The 24,118-nt window shown below is 40.3% G+C and overlaps 2 protein-coding genes across 6 annotated transcripts in view; both read left to right on the top strand.

Moving 5' to 3' along the window:
- The window catches only part of stxbp5b (syntaxin binding protein 5b (tomosyn)), a 30,534-nt gene extending 17,907 nt beyond the window's left edge, over positions 1 to 12,627 (top strand). Inside the window, exons 17-30 of one of the 5 annotated variants that reach the window (XM_072689317.1) lie at positions 600 to 725; positions 821 to 972; positions 2,144 to 2,206; positions 2,965 to 3,021; positions 3,124 to 3,171; positions 3,648 to 3,680; positions 4,139 to 4,186; positions 4,709 to 4,822; positions 6,797 to 7,036; positions 7,515 to 7,872; positions 8,011 to 8,176; positions 8,828 to 8,939; positions 9,086 to 9,306; positions 9,649 to 12,627. In XM_072689317.1, coding sequence (XP_072545418.1) covers positions 600 to 725; positions 821 to 972; positions 2,144 to 2,206; positions 2,965 to 3,021; positions 3,124 to 3,171; positions 3,648 to 3,680; positions 4,139 to 4,186; positions 4,709 to 4,822; positions 6,797 to 7,036; positions 7,515 to 7,872; positions 8,011 to 8,176; positions 8,828 to 8,939; positions 9,086 to 9,306; positions 9,649 to 9,690 — 1,780 coding nt within the window. In that variant the 3' untranslated portion in view covers positions 9,691 to 12,627. The remainder of the gene's footprint in view (positions 1 to 599; positions 726 to 820; positions 973 to 2,143; positions 2,207 to 2,964; positions 3,022 to 3,123; positions 3,172 to 3,647; positions 3,681 to 4,138; positions 4,187 to 4,708; positions 4,823 to 6,796; positions 7,037 to 7,514; positions 7,873 to 8,010; positions 8,177 to 8,827; positions 8,940 to 9,085; positions 9,307 to 9,648) is intronic. The other 4 variants (XM_072689318.1, XM_072689319.1, XM_072689320.1 and 1 more) reach the window with 4 other exon arrangements.
- A 1,089-nt stretch (positions 12,628 to 13,716) lies between these two features.
- The window catches only part of sash1b (SAM and SH3 domain containing 1b), a 76,979-nt gene continuing 66,577 nt past the window's right edge, over positions 13,717 to 24,118 (top strand). Inside the window, exon 1 of the mRNA XM_072689314.1 lies at positions 13,717 to 14,803. Coding sequence (XP_072545415.1) covers positions 14,309 to 14,803 — 495 coding nt within the window. The 5' untranslated portion in view covers positions 13,717 to 14,308. The remainder of the gene's footprint in view (positions 14,804 to 24,118) is intronic.

The raw sequence follows: 24,118 nt of genomic DNA, 5'->3' as shown, positions 1-24,118 counted from the left end.
GCTCTACATACAACTTTCAACTCTAGTTTGTTTATTAGCTGATTATCTGGATCAGGTGTCCAGTTAATACCCTGGAAGCAGGGTAAACACTAAAATGTGCAAGACACTGGTCCCCACAAGAGCACAATTATCTTTTTACTCCAGTCCACAATTAAGGAAGCAAACAATTGAATATATCCATTTCACTTCTGTGTTCTTCCCTTGTACTGTTGGCAGATTTGGTGTCAAGAGATATGTTATGTAAAAACGGCACCTATTAATGTATTGTGATCCATCAGCCTGAAGGTGAAAGTGTTTATTATAATTATAATACATATAATTATAATACATATAATTACAATATTACATTTTCAGTTGAGTATTTTGTCCAAGATAAACTATTCAGGCTATTTTTAAATGAATTAATTCTATCTTTAGAATATAATTACTGCATGTTGTTACTGCTCTGTATATTGGTTCAATATCATAGTAATCTAACTGAATTGAATTGAAAATGTGCACTTCATTATTTCCTAAAGAATCGTAATCATAGAAGGATCGAAACGTTTCCTGTTCTGTGTAATGTGGTTTTAACATATGGCTGCTTGTTTGCACTTCAGAGTTAGGAACACTTCACTGAAACAGTCTCCAGGCTACCAGGTGGAACTGGTCATTCAGCTGGTGTGGGTCAGTGGGGAGCCGCCACAGCAGATCACCAGCCTGGCTGTCAACTCTGCATATGGCCTGTAAGCCCTCACAGAATAGAACGTTATGTGGATTTATTTTTGCAATTTACAGTTCTGCATCTTTAACGGTGCTAACTGCTTCTGTTGTACCACAGAGTGGCTTTTGGTAATAGTAATGGGCTGGCGGTGGTAGACTACCTTCAGAAGACCCTGCTGCTAAATGTGGGCACAGCAGAGCTGTACGGCTCCTCTGATCCACATCAGAGACAACCACGCTCGCCCCGCAAAGCAAGGCAGCCCTCTGGAGGTGAGGAAAAAGCTGATTGCATGTTCTCTACTAATCATCAAGCACTGTGTAAGTGAGCATCAGTCAGTGTGTCTGTCTGTTTGGCTAGGATGCAGTGCAGGCTGTGCTCGTAATCAGCAGGCTTGGCCTAAAAACTTTAGTGGCCCTGCTATGCTCCATAACCCCCACCACTGCAAGTAGTTGTTTCTGGCAGAGTATCCATCTGGCCTCTTGAACTAAGACAGTAAACAGAATCAGATACAGGATTTGTAAGCATACATGATTTGGAATGGCTTTTTTGCTATTTTGTATACAAGAATATGAATACAATGAATATGGATAGATGGTAGATCAAGAATAAGTAGAATTACATTTTATAAACTAGATTTAAAAAGCAGTTTAGAACAAGAAACTATGAATGAATCATGCATTGATGGACAATTGCTGATTTAATCATAAATAAATAATGCAATTTACATTGATTCCATACTTTTGAATGGTAGCGGATGTGTGATGTCATTATCTCACCCTTTTTTTGTCATAAGTGTATGCTTGTTCTAGTGTTCTCGTTATTTTATTTTTTTTTTATTTTTTTTTTATTTTTTCCCCCAGTCCTGTTCAAGCCTTTCTATGTTTTCCATGTTCTTCTTGATGTACACAGTTTAAAACCCTTGGAAGCCACAGTAATCTCGGACTGAATTTATACCTATACCTCACTTGCCTCATCAGCGACAGTGTTATCAGTGTTATACAGTATAAAAAGGAATTTTGGTGCGTGTGTGTGGCATAGTAACACAATTCTGAATTCAGTCTTTTGGCTGTGTGTGTTCCAGGGTGCTTTAACTGTCCTTTTAATTTCCTGTGGTTGTTTTGTCTCACCCTTGCATTGTTGATCTCTCTCTGTGGTTTGTAAAGACAATCTGCATAAGAAGTCTTGCATGTCCGGCCTCTCTAACTTTTATTCTGAATCTGTGAAAAAACTACGCTCTTCTTATCTCAGTAAGTCATCTGACATCCTCCAGCATCTCTCTAGCATTTCTCTCTAACTCTGTGTGCTGTCGTCTCTCTGTTTTCTCTGTTTTTCGGCTAACTTTTGATTTGATACGATTTCACGTCTTTTTAAGTGGTCGTCTCAACACATGACTCAGTTCAGTCAGTAGGTGTTATATAGCACTTTGCTTGTTGTCGCTAGGTCTCTGTGATGGCAACGATGGATTTGTAGGATCAGAAGACCGGTGTAAGTCGCCTACGTCAGGTAACTATAATCTATTAGATTCTTTTCATAATTAGTATAATTATTGTACTTCTACTGGGGGTGTAATAGTAGATGGGAGTCACAAGGGAAAAAGTGACATAAACTAGTGCAAACCAAGGTTTTCGCACACACCCTACAACTGTTGAACAGCGCTGACTCAACATCCTTGTCTGATCAATCACTCATGAGGCCAAAAAGGCCAAAATGTGAAATAGTTTCAGTGCAAACAGAACAGTGAGTGATAAAGAAAGGAAGCTGACCATGTATGAGCCAATCTGTCTACATGGCAGAAAGAACAGGTAAAGGAGGTGGGGGTACAAAACTACCTTTGCCATAACAATACTCGTAAGTCAACTACAATTACCAAAATACCATGCCAATCCAAGTCTAATTGCTAACAGTGCTACAGCTATCAGTAGAATCATCTATTTTTGTCCATAGATTACTCTGTGTTGCACAGTGTCCGTATGACTACATTTACATTTACAATTACGGCATTTAGCAGACGCTCTTATCCAGAGCGACTTACAAAAGTGCTTTGCTATTTACCCAAGAAAAGCCTTAGCTAGTTAGAATAGGCTAATAATTCAAAAGATACCTCAAAGCTTAGACATGTCAATATATACGTACCGTTAGACCCCTATCATCTACTAGCAGTGCAGAACTACACCGCAAATACCAGTGCTATATATGAATGGTGGTTTAATGGCTACCAGCAGGACCACCACATAATTATGGAATCTGTTGTTGCTACATAGGTTCTGGCTCACCTTGCCATTCAGATGATGAAAGCAAACAAAAGTTTCTTGAAAGGGGTATGGTACTGGCATTTTTACTAGCATTACCCAGCTTTACAATGACTTATACCGTACTTATTTGCATGAACATTGACATGTTCTTTTCAAAACATTTTCCAGTGAAGTCCAAAAGCAAGCTGATATCAAAGAGTGTTGCCAATGACTTTGGTACTGTATGATTTTTTTTTTTTGTTGTTTGTTGTGCATAACATTCTTTCCACTAATGCACTAGCCTTTGAGGAGCTAACCAAATGATATTTTTGTGCTATTGAGTGCTCTGCGGTGAACTAAGTAGATTATTACAGTCAACAGAATGGTGCACAAGAAGGGACTCGAGTGATTTGGGATCACACACACAACCCTGAACAGCTTGACATCCCTTTGCATGGTCTTCTTAATGAAGTAATCACAACTGTAGGCTTTAGTTTAAATGCCTGCTAAAGTCACCAAAATAGCTATTCACATCAGAATGTCTCAGGCTTTGGGTTTTACTGGCTCTTCTGTTGTAGCTCACTCTATACACTAATGGACAGTTGCTTTCAAAGCAATAATCCTTTACTAACTTTTTTCTTTCTTCTCTTTTTTTTCTCAAAAGGCTTATGCTTCCTGTGTTTTACTGTCTCTAACCTTGTTTAACTTTACAGGCTATGTGCACAACCTGGTGATGTATTGCAAGGGTAACCTGTATGCAAGGCTTCTGTTAGCTTCCTTATGTATATTTCTCAGCACACTTTTTTTTGGAATCATGCAGATACATGCACACACACACACACACACACACACACATTTGGAGCCTGTGGTTAAGTCTAATGAAGCATCTGGTGTCCTGCTTCAGTGGTGCTGGTCCTCACTTCTACTAATCCCTGCATGTTCAAATTACAAAGCGTGACTAAATCTTGTATGAACAACTATACGTTTCTCCAGGGCTAGAGGAGAGTTCATGGCTGGCCGTAATTGCTTGACTTTGCATCATAATCCCCACCCTATTTCAGGCTGTTGCTCAATCAACTTTTTCTCTCAAGCTAAATGGAGGAAGAATGACTAGCTTTCTCGCTTTCTCAATCTAACCAGAGATTACGCTCTTTCTCATAACTGAACTTTTTTGTTGAGAACTGTCATGTGTTTTTTTCCACAGCTAAGATGTCAAGGAAATTTAGCATGGCTGCAGATCAGAAACAAGATGGTAAGCCTGAACTTTGCTCCCTCTGTTTCTAGGTAGGTTGAGTAGCTGTAGTTCCTGTGAAGAAACTGGTTTGTCCTCTGATGAATTGACCAATTCAGATGCTCCAATATTACTTGGAACATGGACTTCTATCAAAATTAAAGGATTGTTTTCCTTCTTTTGTAAAGTTACCATTTTGGAGATACAAGATTTTAGCAGTTCAGTGACAATATACATCATATAAAGGTTTGAATATGTGTGATATAAAAAGTTCCAACCGTTTATGAATGTGTATCCACTGATTTCATTCGTCAGCCATCTTGAAACCCATAGTGCAGCAGAACTCCAAAACCTTATTAGCCAACAGCTCGAGATTAGTAGTCCAGCAAATCAACCTACTGCCCTCACTTTGGATTTTGAAATGGCTTTTGTGTTTAATTAAGTGCGAGCGAAAGGATATTGGCCTCGGATATTGTGTCTGTGTGTATGAGGTCATCAGTGTCTCTATTTTGCCTTTTTATTTGTTTGCACTGTGTGTGGAAGGTAATATACGGTGGCAGCATTCTCTCCCTAGTCAGAAACCTCAGTGTGAAGTGGAGGCAGTGTCCAGAAGAAAAGCAAGAACTATCCCCAAGAATCACTTTGTGTCCAAATCCAGTGAGTGGCCCTGATCTGGCCTTACATGGGCTGACCCGGGCTGGCTATACTAACTTTTTTCCCTCCTCTGGAGTCTGCTGTGTGGGCATACTACATTATCACTAACTTGGATTTGTTTCCTTTAGAACTATAACTTTTAACATTGAATTTTCCAGCTACTTCCAGGACTATATTTTGCATTGATAATAGATTTAAAGGAATAGCTCAACATACATGCTAATGTTGCTGACCCTTAGTATATGCCAGTATCCACTATTTAGCGTTTATCATTTTTGTAATGGTGGTGGTTGTGGCTTTCATCCATAATTAGCAACATTAGTGTTATTGTCTGAACCATTTCTTTAAAGTGTGGCATACCTTAATCTTACACATACATACACATCTGGATGGCATGTTTTAACAATTCACCATAAACAACAAAAGTGAGCTTTTACAACCCTGCATTTCTAACATAAGCACAGGACAAAACAGGACAAGGAGGACAAGTGTTATTAGGATTAGATAAAATGTATTACAAGCTGTTCTTTGAGGTCAACCTTGGAGTTTAACCTTTTTTTTTTTTTTTTTTTTTTTTTTTTTTTTTTTAGGAGATTTTTTAGCAGATTCTGGAGTTTTAGCAGATCATTGCCGAAGGAGTATCGTCTTGAATAGTACTGAATAATATGTTGTCCTGGCAAATTAAATTATTTTAAATTGATTACAAATTTAAATTATTTCTAATTTTGCTGTAAGAATGGTTTAAGATTATTAAATGTATTTCCAGATTTCTACATAGTGGGTGTACCTGATTACATTAGCATGTCATTTTGCTTGTTTTGCATTATTAAGCAATTTTATTTCTAGTTCAAAATGTAATAATTGGCTAATAAAATAAGGTTGGATCACTAGATTCAATCTCTTAAAAATTGCTTTTATTTATGTTTAGAGAGTTATTCATAGTGGTGAAACTTGGTCTTTCATTTCTAGTGATGTAAACTAGTTGCAATATCTAAAACACAAATACCGACATTTTATTTTCCATCCAAAATTGACCACAGAACCTACACGTCTTGTGAGTTTTGTGTGGAATGTTGAGAATGTTAAAAAGGTAAATTATTTTTTCTTTCTGTAGCTCTGAACAGTGTTGAACAATATTTTACATTGTATGTTAAAAAAAATTAAAAGGTTTTAGGCAGAAACCTCATTTCAGAACCATCATAAAACAGTGGCATATCCATAACCATTTCAGTTAAAAGCTTCCTGTGGTGTTCTGTGGTGTAGGACTAGATATGTATGCAATAATGGAGTATTTCACACATAAAAAACAGTCAATTATTTAACATTTAACCCATTTACCTGTGCAGATGTTTAAGAACATTACGATATCATAAAGGAACAGGGTCCCTATAGTGTATATGTTTGAACTGGTTTCTGATGGATCAGTTTTTATTTAGGGAAGTGATGTACCTACTCTGTATGTCTGGTGGATTTTGGACATTTTTACATTGTTTTAGCTTTTGGAAACCTGGGAGCACTTTTAGATCCGGTATCTTAATCAAAAACATTGTAATGATCTTTTGGGAGTAGGTAACACGCTCACCTCACCTCACTTTACAGACAACAAGTACGAAAAGGGTTAATTACTAATTTAATAGTTTATTGGCTAAACTGAACGTATACTTGGCTGCCTATGGGAGTTTTGGATTCTAACTTGCTCTCTTTGATGTTTTGTGTGCAGTTCCCTAACCATGGCTACGTTTGTACATTTTTGTAAAGGGCTACATGATCGTCCACTATAATTATAAATCCATATGACCTCTCAACAACTGCACACAAAGCATAAATTCACACATAACCAACTTAATTGTTCTGGATGTTTTTTTTTCTTCTCTCCTTTGGTTTCAGGTTCCCCTGAAATAGTTTTGACACCACATTTTATAATAAATTGCACTCATTTCTCATTTTTGTCCCTCGCATTTGTCCCCCTATCTGCAGATGCTAGAGACAACTCCTTCAGCCGTTCACGCAGCTCTAGCGTGACCAGTATTGACAAGGAGTCACGTGAGGTCATCACTTCTTTGCATTTCTGTGACTGCCTGTCCAGGAAGAGTGAAGTGGCAGCGGTCACTAGCCTGTGGGTGGGCACCTCCCTGGGCACTATGCTTGCCATCTCCCTCAATGTGCCCTCTACCCCAGATCAGAGGATGCAGCAGACTGTAGGCATCTCGTTCTGTGGTAAGAGGACTTCTGTTTTTCAGCCCTAAAGGGTGTGTGTGTGTTTGTGTGTGTGTGTGGGTGTGAGATTATCTATGCTATTAAGTCACTCAAAAGCGTCTAATGTTCATTGTGAGATATGGAAAAAAGAACTTTGCAATCGTAGTATAAGTTGAGAGGTATCTGATATTGTGTTGTTGTTTTTTTTTTGTTGTTGTTTTTGTTTTTGTTTTTTTTGTTTTTTGGGACTCCTAATGCTACCACTACCAGTTAGTGCTGTGCAAGCCTTACCTCAATTTACCTAAATTAACACACACTTGCCTCGAACAATGTTGATTTTATTATTTATTTTTTAAAAAATGTTGGCATGTTGAATTACTAAAACAGTAGTAGCAGCCATTTTGATCTATGAATTTGTTTTCCATGCCTTTTCCATTTGTGGATAATAAGGACACACAGGGTCAGATGCTTAAGCAGATGCTTATGCCTGCCTCCCCAGGTTCAGTGGTTCGACTGAAGGGAGGCATCCTCCGCATGGCTTTGTTGGATTCTACTGGCGCTCTCCAGCCTCCTGCTTACGAGTGCTGGTATGACCCCAACGCCCCTGAGGAGGAGAGGGAGCGGACGAAAAGGCGACGGCCTGCCTCGCCGCCGTCCACTCAGGAAAACCAGGACAGCCACTATGCTGTGGTCTGTTCTGAGAAACAGGCCAAAGTGGTGGCTCTGCCCTCGCAGAACTGTGTCTTTGAACACAACATCACAGAGAACTCGTTTGTACTGAGGGCGGATGTGGTGGTCATGCCTGCTGGCATCTGCATCGCTTGCTTTTGTGCCAATGGTCACATCATGACTCTGAGGTAAAGCAGGTGGCTGTGCTGCCACATGAACTACAATGAACCATTGCCTTCTTTGTAATTATTGTGCCAGGACTCAAAAGTGTTTTTTTCATATTAGCATTGTAAAATCCAGGTGTTTTCTGTCTCTGTTCGCTACAGTTTGCCCAGTTTGCGGCCAATGCTGGATGTGAACTACCTGCCCCTGACGGACATGCGAATAGCAAGAACTTTCTGCTTCTCAAACTTGGGCCAGGCTCTGTATCTCACCTCCCCTACAGAGATCCAGAGACTGACCTACAGTCAAGAGACCTGTGACAACTTGCAGGTCTGTGTGGGAGTGTGTGGGAGTGTGTGGGAGTGTGTGGGAGTGTGTGGGAGTGTGTGGGAGTGTGTGGGAGTGTGTGGGAGTGTGTGGGAGTGTGTGGGAGTGTGTGGACATAACTAATACAAACAGGAAGCACTTGCCAGAATACGCTAATCTGCCATAACATTAACACTTAATATTGCCTAAGATTAAGTAGGTCCCACTGCAATAGATCTAAGCTTTTTAGGCATAGATTCTTAAGACCTCTGAATGTGTTGTGTGATATCTGGATTGCATCATTGAACCTTTGGTGCACATGACACTGTTGCCGATTCACTGGTTGTCCTTCCTTGGAGCGCTTTTGATGGGTACTGACCACTGCATACCAGGAACACCCCACAAGGCTGTTCTGAAAGACTCTGACCCAGTCATGTTGTCATCATAATGTGACCCTTGTCAGAGTCTCCCTAAACCTTTTTTTCCTGCTTTTAACACATCACTTTCAAGTGAGTACACTTGCTGCCTAATATATCCAACCTTCAAAGATGCCACTGTAGATAATATGTGCTTTTCACGGTCACCTGCCAGTAATAATGTTCTGGCTGATTGGAACTACTGATAAGTTTAGTGTATACATTTTATATACCTGATTAGTGCTGTTGTCCTCTGTAGGAGATGCTGGGGGAGCTGTTCACTCCAGTAGAGACTCCAGAGGCTCCTAACAGAGGCTTCTTTAAGGGTCTTTTTGGCGGTGGGGCCCAGTCCCTGGATAGAGAGGATCTTTGTGAGTATCAAAAGCACAAGCAAATTTTGTGTGCTAAAATTACATTGAAGAAAATGGATTTCAATATCTTGTTGTACAGTGCTGCACTGCGCCAATCCCACATTGTCATCATTCCCCTTTGTTTGTCCTTGGCTTTGCAATCACAGTTGGTGAATTGGCAGCAGGTAAGGCATCACGCAGCCTGGCCCAGCACATCCCAGGCCCAGGCAGCATGGAGGGCATGAAGGGGGCAGCGTCAGGCGTGGTGGGGGAGCTGGCGCGCGCTCGAATAGCTCTGGATGAGAGAGGGCAGAAACTCGGCGAGCTGGAGGAGAGGACAGCAGCCATGATGGCCAGTGCAGACTCGTTTTCAAAGCATGCACATGACGTGAGTCCACTGCAACCAGCCAACACACTAGAATAACACTAGTAGAACAGAAGTGTAGATTGGCAGTTTATAGCATTTGGAACTTTGAAACAACTGTCTTGAATGCTGCACTTTGTATCTTCATCATGACAAACATGTAGCCAAGCTCAGGCAAGATATAGAACCTGTAAAGGAAGAGTTGCCTGTTGTAGCCAACAGCTATCGCTGTTCAGTCAATATTTCATCCACACTAATGGTGGATTAATGAATAAACAGATGAGTAGGGTTGGCGAACAACAGAATGAATATTGAGTCTCTAATGGTCATGATGAGTAACTGCTTTTACTCCTCTCATTCCCTCAGGTGATGCTTAAGTACAAGGATAAGAAGTGGTATCAGCTCTAATGGCCATGCAAGGAGTCAAGGGGCCTTTGCCTTAAGGCAGCAGATACGTCACTTCTCTCCCCCTTCTTTCTCCTGCGTCTGCCGTCCTCACCCAGTACAACATCGCACCGTTACCTCAGTCACCTGACTCAGGCTGAGGGGCAGAAGGGAGGCACAGGATGGAAGAAGGTGGGGAGGGCAAAAGGAATGCCAGGCCAGACCTTCAGTCTCTCCTGGCAGTATCTGAGAGGTTAAGTTCCACTCTGCTATCGCAAAGATGTTATTTTCAGTTATGGGAGAGGAGACTCAACACCAAACACGATTGCTGCCCCTGCAACTCACTCATCACCAGTGCTGTCATTTTTCACTGCCATTCTACTTACAAAAACTTCAAAACAACGGTTTTTGGTGATTATTTCTATATGTTAGTTAAAAGTACAGCTGAGGAATACAGAAAATGTCCGCAGCATTGCCAGGTGTAATGCTACTGATGATCGTTCACTTGGGCAAGAATAAATAGCATGTCCAGAGACTTCTGTTTAGAAACCTAGCGTTTTGCTTTCTGTTTTTTGTGTTTTATCCAGGCATGGACTAAAGGACAGACTGTATTATACAAGATGTGATTAAGTGTCATTAAATTAATCTCTAAAGGGCTGGTAATGTTCTGTAATTGCCACAAATCATACGATCATTTTGGCCACAGTGAAATTATGTTCCTCTGACACTGACTAGATTCCAAAAATCCACAAAAAGCCAAGATCTCTCACACTTACACTCCTAACCTCTTAATGCAGGTAGAAGAGATATATATATCCAAACATATATAAGGGTAAATGAGCATGATTTACTCATCTGCTGAATATTTGAACACTTCAGAATGGTTGCATATCATACACTGGAGAAATGTATGTAAAACCTGGAGCATGTTGTACTATTCTTATCCATGTGAAGAGACTTGAGACGTTTGAAGTGTGAGTCATGGCAGTATGTGCCTTGTAAGGATGGATATACTAGACATGTTCACTTCCAGGGAAGCTTTTGCCAGTTGGTAAACTGAAGAACGTTCCAATTTTCTCGTGATGCTTCAGCTTCTCTGTTCTTGGCCAAAGGGGTCCCATTAGAGAATCTCTCTGGCCAGCTCCAAAAAAAGGTCAGCCCTGCTGTTAAGACTGCAGTACAGGCCAGGCTCCTTACTGCAGTCCAAACTTCATCTTTTCTCTGGAAGAAAGGACATATATATGTATTTATCTTCTGTTCGTGTCCATTTTTCCCCAGAGTTTTTTCTTTGGAAAAATGCATGTCTCGTCTTGAGAAGGACTATAGCCATCTGTGTGTTCGTCGTTGCAGTGGAATTGACCAAGCCCCACTAAGTGTTCAATGCAACTCCATGCTCTTGGTCAGCATTATCTCAGTCTGTACAGGAGAGAGGGAGGGCTTCTCTTTTGCCTTTTGCTTATCATGCAAATATGCCAACCTCGACCCACACGTATATATCTGTGTGTTGGTGAACGTACATATATGCAGGATTATGTGTATGCTCACTCATGGTTATGGAAATGCCATACATCTTTTTTGTTTGTTTGTTTGTTTGTTTGTTTGTTTTTCCCCCTGTGTGAGGTGCAAGAAACTGCTGCTACTTCTGTTCATTTAGGAGCGTCATTATTTTGTTCTTTATTTATCAATGAAGAGCAAGGCTTTTATTTTCTCTTTTCGAACTGCTGCCAAATGTTGTAAATAGCTGGACATCTGAAGACAAATTTGAGAGAGGTGGCATGGTCGAAGGGGCTGGGGATGGTTGTTATGTTCTTGTCCGACACCAAAGAGTTTCGATTGTCTTGGTTTCGATTGTCGTTCTCATGTCCAGAATGCAAGGGTTTAACCTGTTGTTGTACTGTACTGCTGTAACTGAGAAACTGGTGTCAGGACCCCCCCCAGAAATGCAGTGAGCCACTCCTATGCTTGCCGTGACGTTTGTGTAAATACTTACCAAAATAGAGAATTTTCAACGTTGACCGAACTGAAAATGAATTACGCTACTGTGCTTCATATTTTTCTTTTTTTGTATAAGCAATTGTGTGGTTTTGCACTATATGTTTTGTATTATAATGACATGGAAGTCATTTTATTGATATTTTTGTAGTTTGTATTGTAACTATTTTTTGGCATTTGTTTCTTTCAGAAGGACCAAAAAAAATGAGAATGCAAGATGTGGAAGTGTGTTGATGGCAAGCTTCAGGAGTGTCTTTTACTCTCAGATCTGTCTTCATTGTTGGTTTAATGATATTATATTTATATATTTGGAAAATATATATATATACTTTTAATTTCAGATATTTACAAATAAATACTTTTAGTATATTATTTAAAAAGAGAATGGTGCATTTCCGATGATGAATTAGTTGTATATATTGTCCGTAAATCAAATATATCATTGAAACACCTTGGAAGGTGGGCCAACAGCTTGGTCATGAGTTGAAGGAGGAGCTGCTGTAGTCTGAGAAAGAGTCTCTGGCCATCTCTGTATACTGTGTGTCCTACAAGTTTCTTGCACAAAAGAGGCAGCATGATATTTAGTGTTTACAAACTTGAAGCGTCCATTTACGTATACCCTTTATAGGAAGAGTCTAATTTTGGAATCTGCCAGAATAATATGTTTGATGAGAACAAAATCCTGTATGATTTTATTTCCCCAGTAGGGCACGAAGGAACATATTTATTTTATCCACGTGAGCATATCTAGCCAACACAGATCTCCTTAAAGCCCATACTGTTCTGTTTTCTGGGTGGGTCTCTTTTTTTTCTCATTATAGCCAAGTTATTGTACAGTTTTATTAAGCAAAGTTTCACATGGATGTTTGTCTTAATATGCTGCCACTTACGATTTAGGAAACCTGTTGATAAACCTAAATGTGCAATGGAAAAATAAATGTAAAGCAAAGGTCTTTTTTGCTAATGGTTTTAATTGTCTCACAGAGGTCTTGTGTTCTTTAGTCAGTTTTTAAATTATAGCTGCTTCGGCCACAAGGTGTCACTGTTCTCTCCACTGTGCCACAGTGCTGGTAACAATACAACAAAACAAAAAGGCTTTCCTATTTAGTTCTTTCAGGTCATTCTGAACCAAAATACTGTTAATTATTATTATGAATGTTAAGAGAGGGGGAAAAAACATTTTATGTAACTTATTCTATATTTACCCTGTGAATATACACTGTTTTCAGTATTGTAAAATGTGTGGCAAACTTTCGATGTCTGTACATTACCCTAAATGTAAAACCTTTGTAGGGTATGTAAAATCAGGCTGAAGTTTCAGCAAATGGAATAAGTTGAGGAAACTGGTAAAGACTGGCCCATGGATTGCACTGTACCGCTTACCGGTGGACCAGTTGACCTAATGCAGCCCATGCTTCACTAGTGTCATCCAAGCCAAGGGTGGTTATTCCCACTGTTAGGTAGGTGCTCATAATATTCTGATATGACTTTGTATTAGACAATAAAAAGAAAATGAAAAGAATACAGTTGGTTTTACCATGATAGTACATAATACAACAAAATACACACACCAAGTGTGGTGATTACAAGAGTAGAATGTGGTAAAATTAGTAAATTTGCTGGATGAATAACAGCAGACTGTAAACACCACCAGTCTGTAGTTAATATAAATTAAACTATATATATATCTGAAATTAGTGACCAGGGCAATCATCCCTGCCTGATCGCCTGTGGGTAGAAAGGTTCATTGGGCTACAAGAAGACACGTAGGTCTGGTTGTGGAGTTGTAGACATTGTGATTTCTGGTTCACTTCAGTATCACTAAAGAAACACCAAAACACTCTAAATAACTCAAGGGATTTTGTTTGTTTGTTTTTTGACTGGCTGTTGCAGTAATTAGGGTCTACCGCTCATTGAGGTTTTCATAATAAATCCAGCACCGCCTGCAATTCCTATTGCAACCAGCAGGTGCCGCCATGTGCGGGCGGAGAGCACGAGCTCAAATGCAGGTTTATACAGCGATGAGCGTGACGAGCAGAAACAGAGGGGGGAATTTCAATTTAGCGACGAGTGAGCAGGAGCACACAGCCAGCGAGGCCGTTTTCTTCTAGAGAGCAGAGACAGAAAGACTCCAGACGTGTCGTGAGCGGCTATGGAGCCACCAGGATGGAGAAAACCACAGAGAAACTGACGAGGAACACCTCAGTCCGCAGAGCCGCGCATTCACTCCCACTTTGGAAACACTAGCTGTCTGAAGCACTGAGCGGCGGAGGACTTTCTACGGGACGTTTTGACGGAGACGACGCGGATAACTTGTGTGCACACTGTTGGGGAGAAATTCACGAGGTTCGCTGTGTTTTTTTTTTTTTAACATTTAACTAGACTAAGACTAGACTTTGAGTTTGAAGTTTCCTCACAGTTTACAGATACGCGTCAGTTCTGCACTTTTTCTGCCCATTCTGATTAAGAAGTGCCATGAACTCACGGTTTCAGAGGTTTAGTCTGGGAAGCGCACACTCCTCTCCCAAAGATGGACCTGTGGGGATCAGGTTTGCTTTGACCCGCAGCTGCAGCCAGTAGCTAGAGTAGAGCAGGGGGTGAGGAGGAGAATGCAGAAGCATCACTGAGACCTGCACTGAACTGAGGAAGAATGAGCAGCGGTCCCACTATTGTCTACGAGTGGTTGAAGACCCTCCAGCTTTGCCAGTATGTTGAGGCGTTTGTGGATAACGGCTACGACGACTTGGAGGTGTGCAAGCAGATCGGAGACCCTGACCTGGATGCCATCGGTGTGTTCACTCCTCATCACCGGCAAAAGGTTCTCCGTGCAGTGGGGAGGCTGAGAGATGAAGACAGGAACGTGGCCCCGGGCCTTTACTTCACCCTAGAACCCCTTCCAGGGGTCTCCAGTGTAGTGCACTCCTCCCAAGTGAGTGACCCTGAAGTCATCGACTCAAAGTCTTGGGTCACTCCTGCGTGGGACAAAGCAGGACTAAGCCCAGACTTTGCACTGCCCACTAGTAACCTATTGCTTGAACACCATGTGGATCCAGTGGCTTACCCTAAACTCAAACTGAAGATTCTGATCCGGGACAAGCTCGTCAAGGATGGAATCGACCTGAGCAAGGCTCCCTACTCTTTTAAGGTGTGTACGAGCTCATGTTATTGTAGGTCTTCTGTAGTGGCTCACACCTGATCAGTTCAGACAAATGCTGGATCATTACCACTGGCTCATTCATGTGGCTACCTGTGGTTTGCAATCATTTAGCCTGTATAGAAGTCTGATCTTTTGCTGTGACTTGGATCCCAAGAGACCCTGAAGACCAGGTTGCACAGTTCACACTATACAGGTTGCATGGTGTTTTCCATGTTCAAACACACCTACTATAACTATAACTATAACTATACCCGTGGTCACAGCAATTTAGAGGATTTCAGGCTCTTAAAGCTGTGCAATGGTGCAATGCCACACATACTGACATGCTGGCATACTGCTCACCCATGAGGTTCAAGTTATCATTTTTTATTATTTTATCTTCATGTCAGTCCCGTGTATCTTACTCACAAGCTGCTGCATGCATTTACACAGGCCCGGACTGTTCAAGACAAATGGTCTAGTTGTCATCGGAAGGTATTAGACAGTCTAAATTGAGCCCATTATTCATTAGTGGACTCTGAGGCTTTGGGAGGTTGCAATGGTTCAGCCCTAATCAATAACCTAGAGGACAAAGACAATAATCCATTAAGCACATTTACTACTGACAGTAGAGAGATTTAGAGCGATGAAATCACAGTGGAATTTGGGGTCTTAAAGGGCATGATGTCTGTTTTTCTATTTTTGTTGGTTTTTGTTTTGTCTAGTGAGCTGTACTATTTCAGGCACCGGTTAATTCACCTTTACTAAGGTTGTCTTAAAATATTAAATTAATAAAATAGAAGAATGTCTGCAGAAGTGTTGCAATGTTGTGGGCTGTATCGTGATCCCTGATGTATGCCTAAAGCAGTTATGTGGCTCTATTATCACTACAGCCCGACATAACGCAATTATGCTTTTATCTCTGAGCCTGAGGACCAATTTACAATCAACACAAATTCATCACATTAGTGGGTGAGCTGAATGAACCAGTGCCATTTAAATCCATAATATCAACCTGTAGCAGCCTGCACCTTGCTGAGTGTTTGTCATGCTGCAGTGCTGAACTGTCAATGGACTCATCCCGTGCTTTTGTTCGCAGCCTGAGCTGCGCCGTCTCTGGGCTTCTTATCAGTGCATTTATCAGAGGGACTGGTCTCTGGTGACAGATGGTTGTGAATGGCTTCATTGGGACTTGAGTGCAGCCCAGAGAGCCACTTAAACTTCACATGGGATGCCAAAGACACCCAAAACTCATCAGTCCTCATTATCATCTCTATTTGCATTTGTTAAGAGTGGCCCATGTCCCGACTGCTTTATCTGCTTCATTGATTCAGTTCTTTCTCGCCAGCCTTTGTGCTTCAAGGCTTCGCTTTTTAACTGTAGTCTGCAGCACACAAGGATGGCCTAAGATAGCTTAATGGCTAAGACACTTTTTACTTTACCTGGCCTGATTCGTCAGTGTGCAGACTTATTAAAACTACTCATAGGAGATTCTCATGAGAAGAATGAGTGTCTGTTTTATGTCTTTTTGGATAACACTTGACAGTGGGAACTTGACTCTAAATGATTTCTGCTCTTTCTGGATCCTCCTGCCTTAGTGGTGAAAGTAGGAGATTGGCCTAACCTGCATTAATCATGAGCAGATGGAAGTTCTTATAGGCGTGCTTGAATACAAAGCTCCACTAGTGACGCATCGTCCTTTCTTCAAAAAGCTTTAGTAAAGCTGAAGTGTGTGTCACAGCGAATGAATCGTTTATGGCCTGGGTTTATAGCTCCTCACGTCTTCTATTTAAGGAACTAGCATGTGGCAGGGAGAGAGAGAAAGGGAGAGAGCGAGCGAGAGTGAGAGAGTGAGTGAGTGCGGGCAAGCATGGGCTGTGTAGCTGTCCTTTCCTTTTGCTTTATTAGCAGCAAATGAACATATGTCTTGTTTAGAGAAGTATGAAGCATTACATAGCTTTTTACAATAATTTGATTCATTTTTGAGGCTTTATTGTAAGTCTTTTTATTTATTTTTTTTTTTAAACACTGAACGCTGAACGCTGATTTTATATATATATATATATATATATATATATATATATATATAAATAAATTGTCTTTCTCAATATTTCTGTGGCCAGTCCCCACCTACTGTCTAGGGCTCTGCTCACAGATAATGCTGCCAAGGTGGGATGTTGAAGGCTAGCATATCCTTCTATGTGAAGTGCCATCACATCTTTGAGCACAGCCAATGACACAACTCTATTAAACCATAGGCTGTATTTTGAAGATGAGCCTTAGTGGTCTATTGTTGAAGGAAGTCCTGTCCCACTGAGCACAGCAATGTTAAAAGTGTACATTTATAAGACATCAACATTTCAGAGATAGTGAAGGCTTTAATTGGTGTTTTTAAAAAGAGGTCCAGTGTGGAGAAGGGGGTCAGGTTCCAAGTGCACTCATAGCATCCTATCTCCTACAGAGTCCTGCCCTCCAGCACTTCGCACAGCGCCATCTATACATGCACAAATGTACAGTCAAAAATGCACATTCGCAGGTCCACCCCCGCCTCTGTACGCACACTCTGTGCATTTTTAAGAAAGATTACTACTCTACTGTTTTGTGAAAACAGTAAATGTAGTTTTATGTCATTTAAAGAGCTTTTGTGGTTGCCAAGTACCTGGCCAACTGCACTGTCAATCATGTGGCAGACTAGCATTCGATTCCCCCGACAGACAAGTGCACCACACTACACCAATAAGAGTCCTTTGAAAAGAGTCTAAGCGCTACATTCACCTACTTGTGTAACATGACTGAGCTGTCAGTCGCTCTGGATAAGAGTCTCCGCTAAATGCAGTAAATGTAAATAGCACAGTTTTATTGTGGGCTAATTTATGTCAGGCCAGGCCGGCCCAAAATTGGACATCCATGGACCTGGGACGAGTTCCTGTAGATTACATCTGCTTATTCTCTTTTTATTTCAATATATCTGAGCTCTGACAATTTCTCCTAGCCTCTGTCTCTGTAGAAAGAAGTGCCTGGGCTGTGACAAATATTCCAATACATGCATATTTTAACCTAACCTGGAACTCATGTTTAATCTGGTCCTCTGTGTATCTACAGTAGTCCTAATATCTGTTTGTTGAATTTGTAAGCCATGGATTCCTGTTGAGGGTGTTCTGTAAACAGTGATTTTGGAGCCGTCTGGACTGTCAGTGTGGTGAGTCTGATAAATCATAGAGTGCGGTGTGGTGGTGTTGGTTTACAGTTGGGATGTTGTCCCAGCTTTAGCACTTAAGGCATCAGTCTTCTGTGTGATTTGTGCCCCCCCCCCCCCCCCCCCTCCATTGTACCAAGCAGACCCGTTCTTAAATGGAATCCTCATGGTTTAGACAAGTAAGCCTTAATATGGTGTACATGTCCAGTATATTAAAACACATTGTATAAACCAAGCAAATTGCTTTTTTATTATTGTAAAAACACACATAATCCCTCTACTAGTGGGTTGCCATTGTGTCTTTCTCTTCTTTTTCCGCTGTGTAAAGAACAAGAAAATAAATAGCTAATTTAGCTAGATCATTCACAGGTCATATCCAGCTTTAGCTAGTGTTGATATTACCCGTGAGAACCACTTTTACTGACAGTGTTATTTTCCATGGGGATTATTTTTCAATAGATTTTTGTATTGAACATTCACGCTGTTTTAAGGCATGCAGCTCCTTATAGTTAAATTTCCTTTAACATCAGTTGCTTAGGCACTGAATGTGAATATCTTCATTATAAATAATCATCTTAAACCCTTATTAATTGAGGCCTGCAGCTGAAAGAAAGCTGGGTAACGTCTCTGTAACGCTCCATACTCTTACTGCTGAGAGCGTGCTCTAAATGGAAATAACTTGTGCACACTCTATGCCGTATAATGTTCATGAAAGATTCAGACTCTACAAACTGCAAAGTGCAGGAGAGGCACTTTGTGACTCACAGCTGACCTTTTATTCCGTTTGAACTTGGGGAGGTGGATTGATTTAAATTCGTCTAGAACATTTGGTTTTCTGATTTTTCTCAGGTTTTTGCACGGCAGGGGGACCAGAAGCATTTCAGAAAGTGGCTTGCAGTGAGTCTTCTAAGGACAAACCACTAAATGTTTTGACCTAATGCGGTGTCTTGGGTTGTTCTTAAATCTGAATGAATCTGTTCCTCTGTCAGTGTTGGCCAGAGAACAGCTTGGCAGCGGCGGAGGAGAGCACTTTTAGACTCTCAGAGAGCTGTCATAAACAGGTTTTCTGAAAGGCTCTGACAGCCCGTGCGGGTTTGTGGTTTACAGAGGGCTTTTTTACATGGTCTCCTTTCCTTTGGGAGGAGCGTTGTTGAAAGCAATGGTACAACAGAGCATGTGTAGCATTCAGTCAAAATGCATGCCTTCCCTTTATTCTGCCATGTAATTCTAAACAGTTCATGTTCAGACAGTTTCAGGTAGCTGTTGTAAAATTTGAGGTTATGTCCAAGCTGTTAAGCTTTCATGCTTGTCTATGTGAGATTACACAGAGTAATTCTGAAATCTTGACAGAATCTTTTGGACTTTTATTTGATGATCCAAACCTAGTGTGAGATATGACTCGTATTATGACGATGATGGTAATCCCCCATGTGCCTGAGGAATGCAATCAAAACCACACAGCAATGGTCCAAAATCTTGTAGAAAGCCTTCTCTGGACATTATGAATGAGCAGATATCCCAATATTTTTATCAGTATAATGTATCTGCCATTGAGAATACTGATTTACAGACATTTATAAAACATAGAGAGTGGGGGAAAAAGATCAATAAAAGGTAAGTAAGATGAATTAACTTTTTGCATAGTATCTCTGTGTCATCTAGGACTGGGCAGCATATCATAATCATTGAAATATTCAAAGCTATTTTATACAAGATATAGTAAATTACCATATTTGTAACATCACATCTGCTACGCATGTTACGATCTGTGTGCATTTTTTTTTTTCCAAAAAGGAAAGGTGCATGGGTGGCTTTGTGTGGAAGTGGTTTGGTTTCCGGAGGGATATATATTACTGGTGCTCCGAGTGGTCCAGTGGACTAGGTGGTTATTTTTTTTTTAAAGTTAGAGGAATGTCGTTTCCAGATTATGGACTCATGGCATAGTTTTGCCTTGGGATATCCATGGACTAAGGTGCTGCTACTATGATCCGTGTATCATCGTATCAGGTATCTCGAGATTTTTGTAATAATATAACCCAACTGTAGCATCACCTAAACTTCTGTTCTTCTGGAGCGCAATAAATAAATCAGATATCTTTTTGAAATATTCATATCTCCCCATACTGATATAATTCCCATTCCATAGTGCATGCCTACATGCTACAATAGACAATCTTTTCTGACCCACATATGTCATGTTGTGACTGTTAACAGACCTTCTGAGTAAATATCTAACTGGTAATGTGAATTTCAACTATGCCTCTCTGATTAAAACTATGTGACTGAATAAATTAGACTGTGCTTAAAGAGTTCAATTCCCATCGGATAATCTGCTGAGAGGTTCAATCACGGGTCAGTTTGCACAGCTGCTTCACAGAAAAGTTGCAGTTTACTGGCTACCTACACTTTTAATACAATCAAGCAGCATTTCACATAGGTTTGTACCGCAGCAGCTTTACAGTAATAGGGCTTAGGTTTTTATTGTAATGGTCAGTAAATTTGTTTGCAGTTATTGCTGCTAATGAAAGTACAGCGCTTTATGGAGTATCAAAGCATGTATCGACTCTGTTGTATCTTTATGTTGGCTTTAAAGGGGAAAACATTTCCACTATTAGGAGCAGTTTCAGAATTGGATGCTCTGTAACGGGTCCTGTAGAAAAGTCTTTGTTATACTGGCTGTGCTTTCCATTGTTTCTTCTAGGCGCAGTCACTTTGTGTTTTAGTCAGAATTTATTTTGTGCATGCCTGCGCACTGACAGAAACTTTTGATACTTTCAATCATCATGTTTGTTTTTTTGTAACTAGACATAGGAAAGGGTGAAATACACAATATGCAACTCTGATCTGTTATTTAGTTAGAGGAATGTTCCCTGATTATGGACTTCACCAACCTGAGCCTTTAATTTTATGTCTTGTGGGTCCAGTGGACATTGCATACCTACACTTTTTGTAAGAATCCAGGTAGTCCCTTGTTAACTAATTGATCATTTTAGGTTTGAACCGTAGAGTAAAGGCATAGTCTTGCCTCTGTATACCAACTCAATGGATTTGAAATGAAGCAATTAAAATATGATTGAAGTGTAGACTCCTCTTTTAATTCAATATTGCGTTATTTAGTTTTATTGTTTTTTCTTTTTTACATGGTTACAAAATTTATGATTAGGATGTTAAGCAATGCAAGTTCTCCAGACTAAACAGGCTATACATTGCAGTGTAGTTTGTATGGATAGACTGCTTACCTGAGGATGTGATATAAATGTTTTTTCCACAGATGGGCAATGGAACAGTTATAATTCAACAATTTAGTGCATAAAAGTGTAAACAAGCCAATATTTTAACTAATCTGATATGGTGTATTACATATTATAGGACAGTGCCTTTTATCTGTTAACCTATAAGTACATTATTGTTGCTGTCATGCAAAACCATGTATGTATATTTTTGCATAATTTAAACCGGAGAGTTGTCCTTTATATTGAATCAAAATGACATGATGGACCAATAGAAATGCTCCAGAATGACTGACTTCCATTGAAACATAAAGTTGCTCCAGCTTTTAAAATACAAGGTCTTTGTATTGACGGCAACAATTAATTTCTACATTTTTTTACATTAAGGCTAGTGTATACATTATATGTATTATATAAAAATACATCGGCTCATCCATTGTTTTTTCTGAAGTCAAGGGTTTAATGGAGTAACTGTCTACTGTTTATGGAAAGCTTTCTGCTACAAGAACATTAGCAAGGTCAGTATGTTGGATGGTCATCACCTCACTTCACCACCAACTCATTCCAGCATCCCCCCCACCATTATTCCAGAGAACACAGTTCCACTGCTTCATAGCTCAATGCTGGGGGGGCTTCATACCCCTCTAGCCCATGTCTGTCACAGTCCCAAAAGGTTCATATTTATCTGCTCCAGAGAGTCCAATTCTATTGGCAGTACTTCTCTACAGGGACTAGACAAGCTGTATCAGCAATGGGGGCAACTTTAAGTAGCTGATTGCATTCATTAGAAGGGGTGTCCAGAACTATAGGACATATAGAGTGGGTACAGTCATTAAGTGTGAAATATGAAGTTCCCAAAACATGTTTTGTTGATTTTTGTATTTATTGTATTATGTTTATTTATTTATTTATCATTTTTTTAAGGGGAAATTCCTCTACTTGGGGAAATGTATACATTTTAATTAATATTGAAAGTAAAACAGTAACACATACAAAATAGCTAAATATAATGCAGATATAATTGTGCATTATAATATGCAGATATGTTTTCTCCCCATTTGCTTTTTCTCAGAAAATTTAAAATATGTATACCTTGGTCGAGGCGGGCAGTCCTTTACATGTCCTTTTTTGTGTGTGTGTGTGTGTGTGTGTGTGTGTGTGTGTGTGTGTGTGTGTGTGTGTGTGTGTGTGTGTGTGTGTGTGTGTGTGTGTGTGTGTAGATTGAAAGGATTTAGATCTCATGAATGCAAATGCTTCAGAGGGGCAAACACAGCTGTCCACCCAAATGCTGCTGTATGAGCGAGAATGCTTTCAAAACACAAGGCCCATGTGACCAACAGAGCCATATATAATCCTCTAGAAATAATCCTCTAGAATACTGACTTTCAGTAATTGAAACATCAATGAATTTCATGGTTTAGGAAAGTAAAACAAGTACAAGTGTTTTTTTGTTTGCAGTTTCTATTAAAAATCATCTTTAGTAAATGGGGGAGACTTGCCATGCTGGCGGAAAAAAGTGTGTAGGGGACTGATGTGCATCCAGTTAGCAATTTCAGCTCCACTTTGTTTAGTCCTTTGGAAAAGTGATCTTGTGTATACTGTTATTTGCGGGACAGCGCAGCTTTTCCATGCGAGCAGCATGTCAGAGGGAATATGCAAGAGTGTGAAAACTACTAATTATCTCCTTAGTGCTGACTGGTCCCTCTATCATGAAGTAGCCACTGAAGGCGAGCTGGCAGATTGCCATGAAAGCCAGTGTAAGGACGTGGCCCACATTAGCCAACGCAGAATCATCTCAGGAGTAATGGTCTCTAAAGCTAAGCTCATGCCAAATCCGCTCCTAATGCCAGGCCTCTGCCATGCATCGCAGTTATGTACACTGGCCAGCGCCGACTCCTAGCTTACGTTCTTTTCCATTATGAATGTGTAAGAACCAATTAAACTTGAATGCAGTGCTGTGGGATATAGTGTGTAGTAATCTTTATCCCAGATGTCCTATACAATGCTGGTTATAGCAGAAAGCTACGGTATACCATGAGCCTCCGATTAATCACTGAATTGTTTGCGTGCTGGGAGGATCCTGACCAGTCACAGATGTTCCTTAATGAATTTCAAATATCAGTTCATGCAAATAATAGTATTCCTTTAAGTATTTTCTAGTTTTTGTCCAATCACCAGTGGAAAAGGGTGGGGATGGTAAATCTTATATGCGTGACAATGCTTGAAGCACGTGCCTGCTCCACTTTTGGTGCATGCCGTAAGCTTCCTGCTACTAGAGTCATGTCAGAAATAATCCTCTTTGCCTGAAAACTGGTTGTTTCCCAGTGACACATCACTGAAACAAATTCTAATGGTAAGGGTGATCAGATACAGAGCAGCTGACTGACCCAACAGCTAGGAGTGTTTAATGTGTTGATCACTCTACTATTCACCAGTGATGTGTAATTTGTGCTATTTGTCATTGAGTGAATAAAAAGTATACTGAGTTTTTAAGTGGGTGCAAGAGGGTCTTAAAATGTAAAACGCCCTTCCTCACCTGTAAGCCATAAGCAAGTTAGCAACAGGTGATGCTTTGCATAAAAAAGAATCGATATAGAATCGGACCGATAAGCAGAATCATAAATGACATCGGTATCAAATACCATCTTGAAGTTGTAGTGTGCTATTATTTATATACCATTTAGCAGCAACCTTTAAGTCAGTCCTGATTATGTTGCTTTGCCTGTTCTTGGTTCTTAGATGGTATGCCTAATTTCCTTTGTTTTTGACACATTTAAAACAGGTTGAAACAAGTTGAAGAAATCTGTGACTGTGTGATGCTCTCTCCCGAGTTCATGTCAAGAGCTCGCTTTCCTCCAGCCGGTGTGATTTTTGCACTTGACGTTAAGCACATGAGAC

The sequence above is a fragment of the Salminus brasiliensis genome, chromosome 10, assembly GCF_030463535.1.
Source record: "Salminus brasiliensis chromosome 10, fSalBra1.hap2, whole genome shotgun sequence".
Lineage (NCBI taxonomy): Eukaryota > Metazoa > Chordata > Actinopteri > Characiformes > Bryconidae > Salminus > Salminus brasiliensis.
Note: the sequence above shows the minus strand (reverse complement) of the source record. Positions and strands in the feature narration are given on the sequence as shown.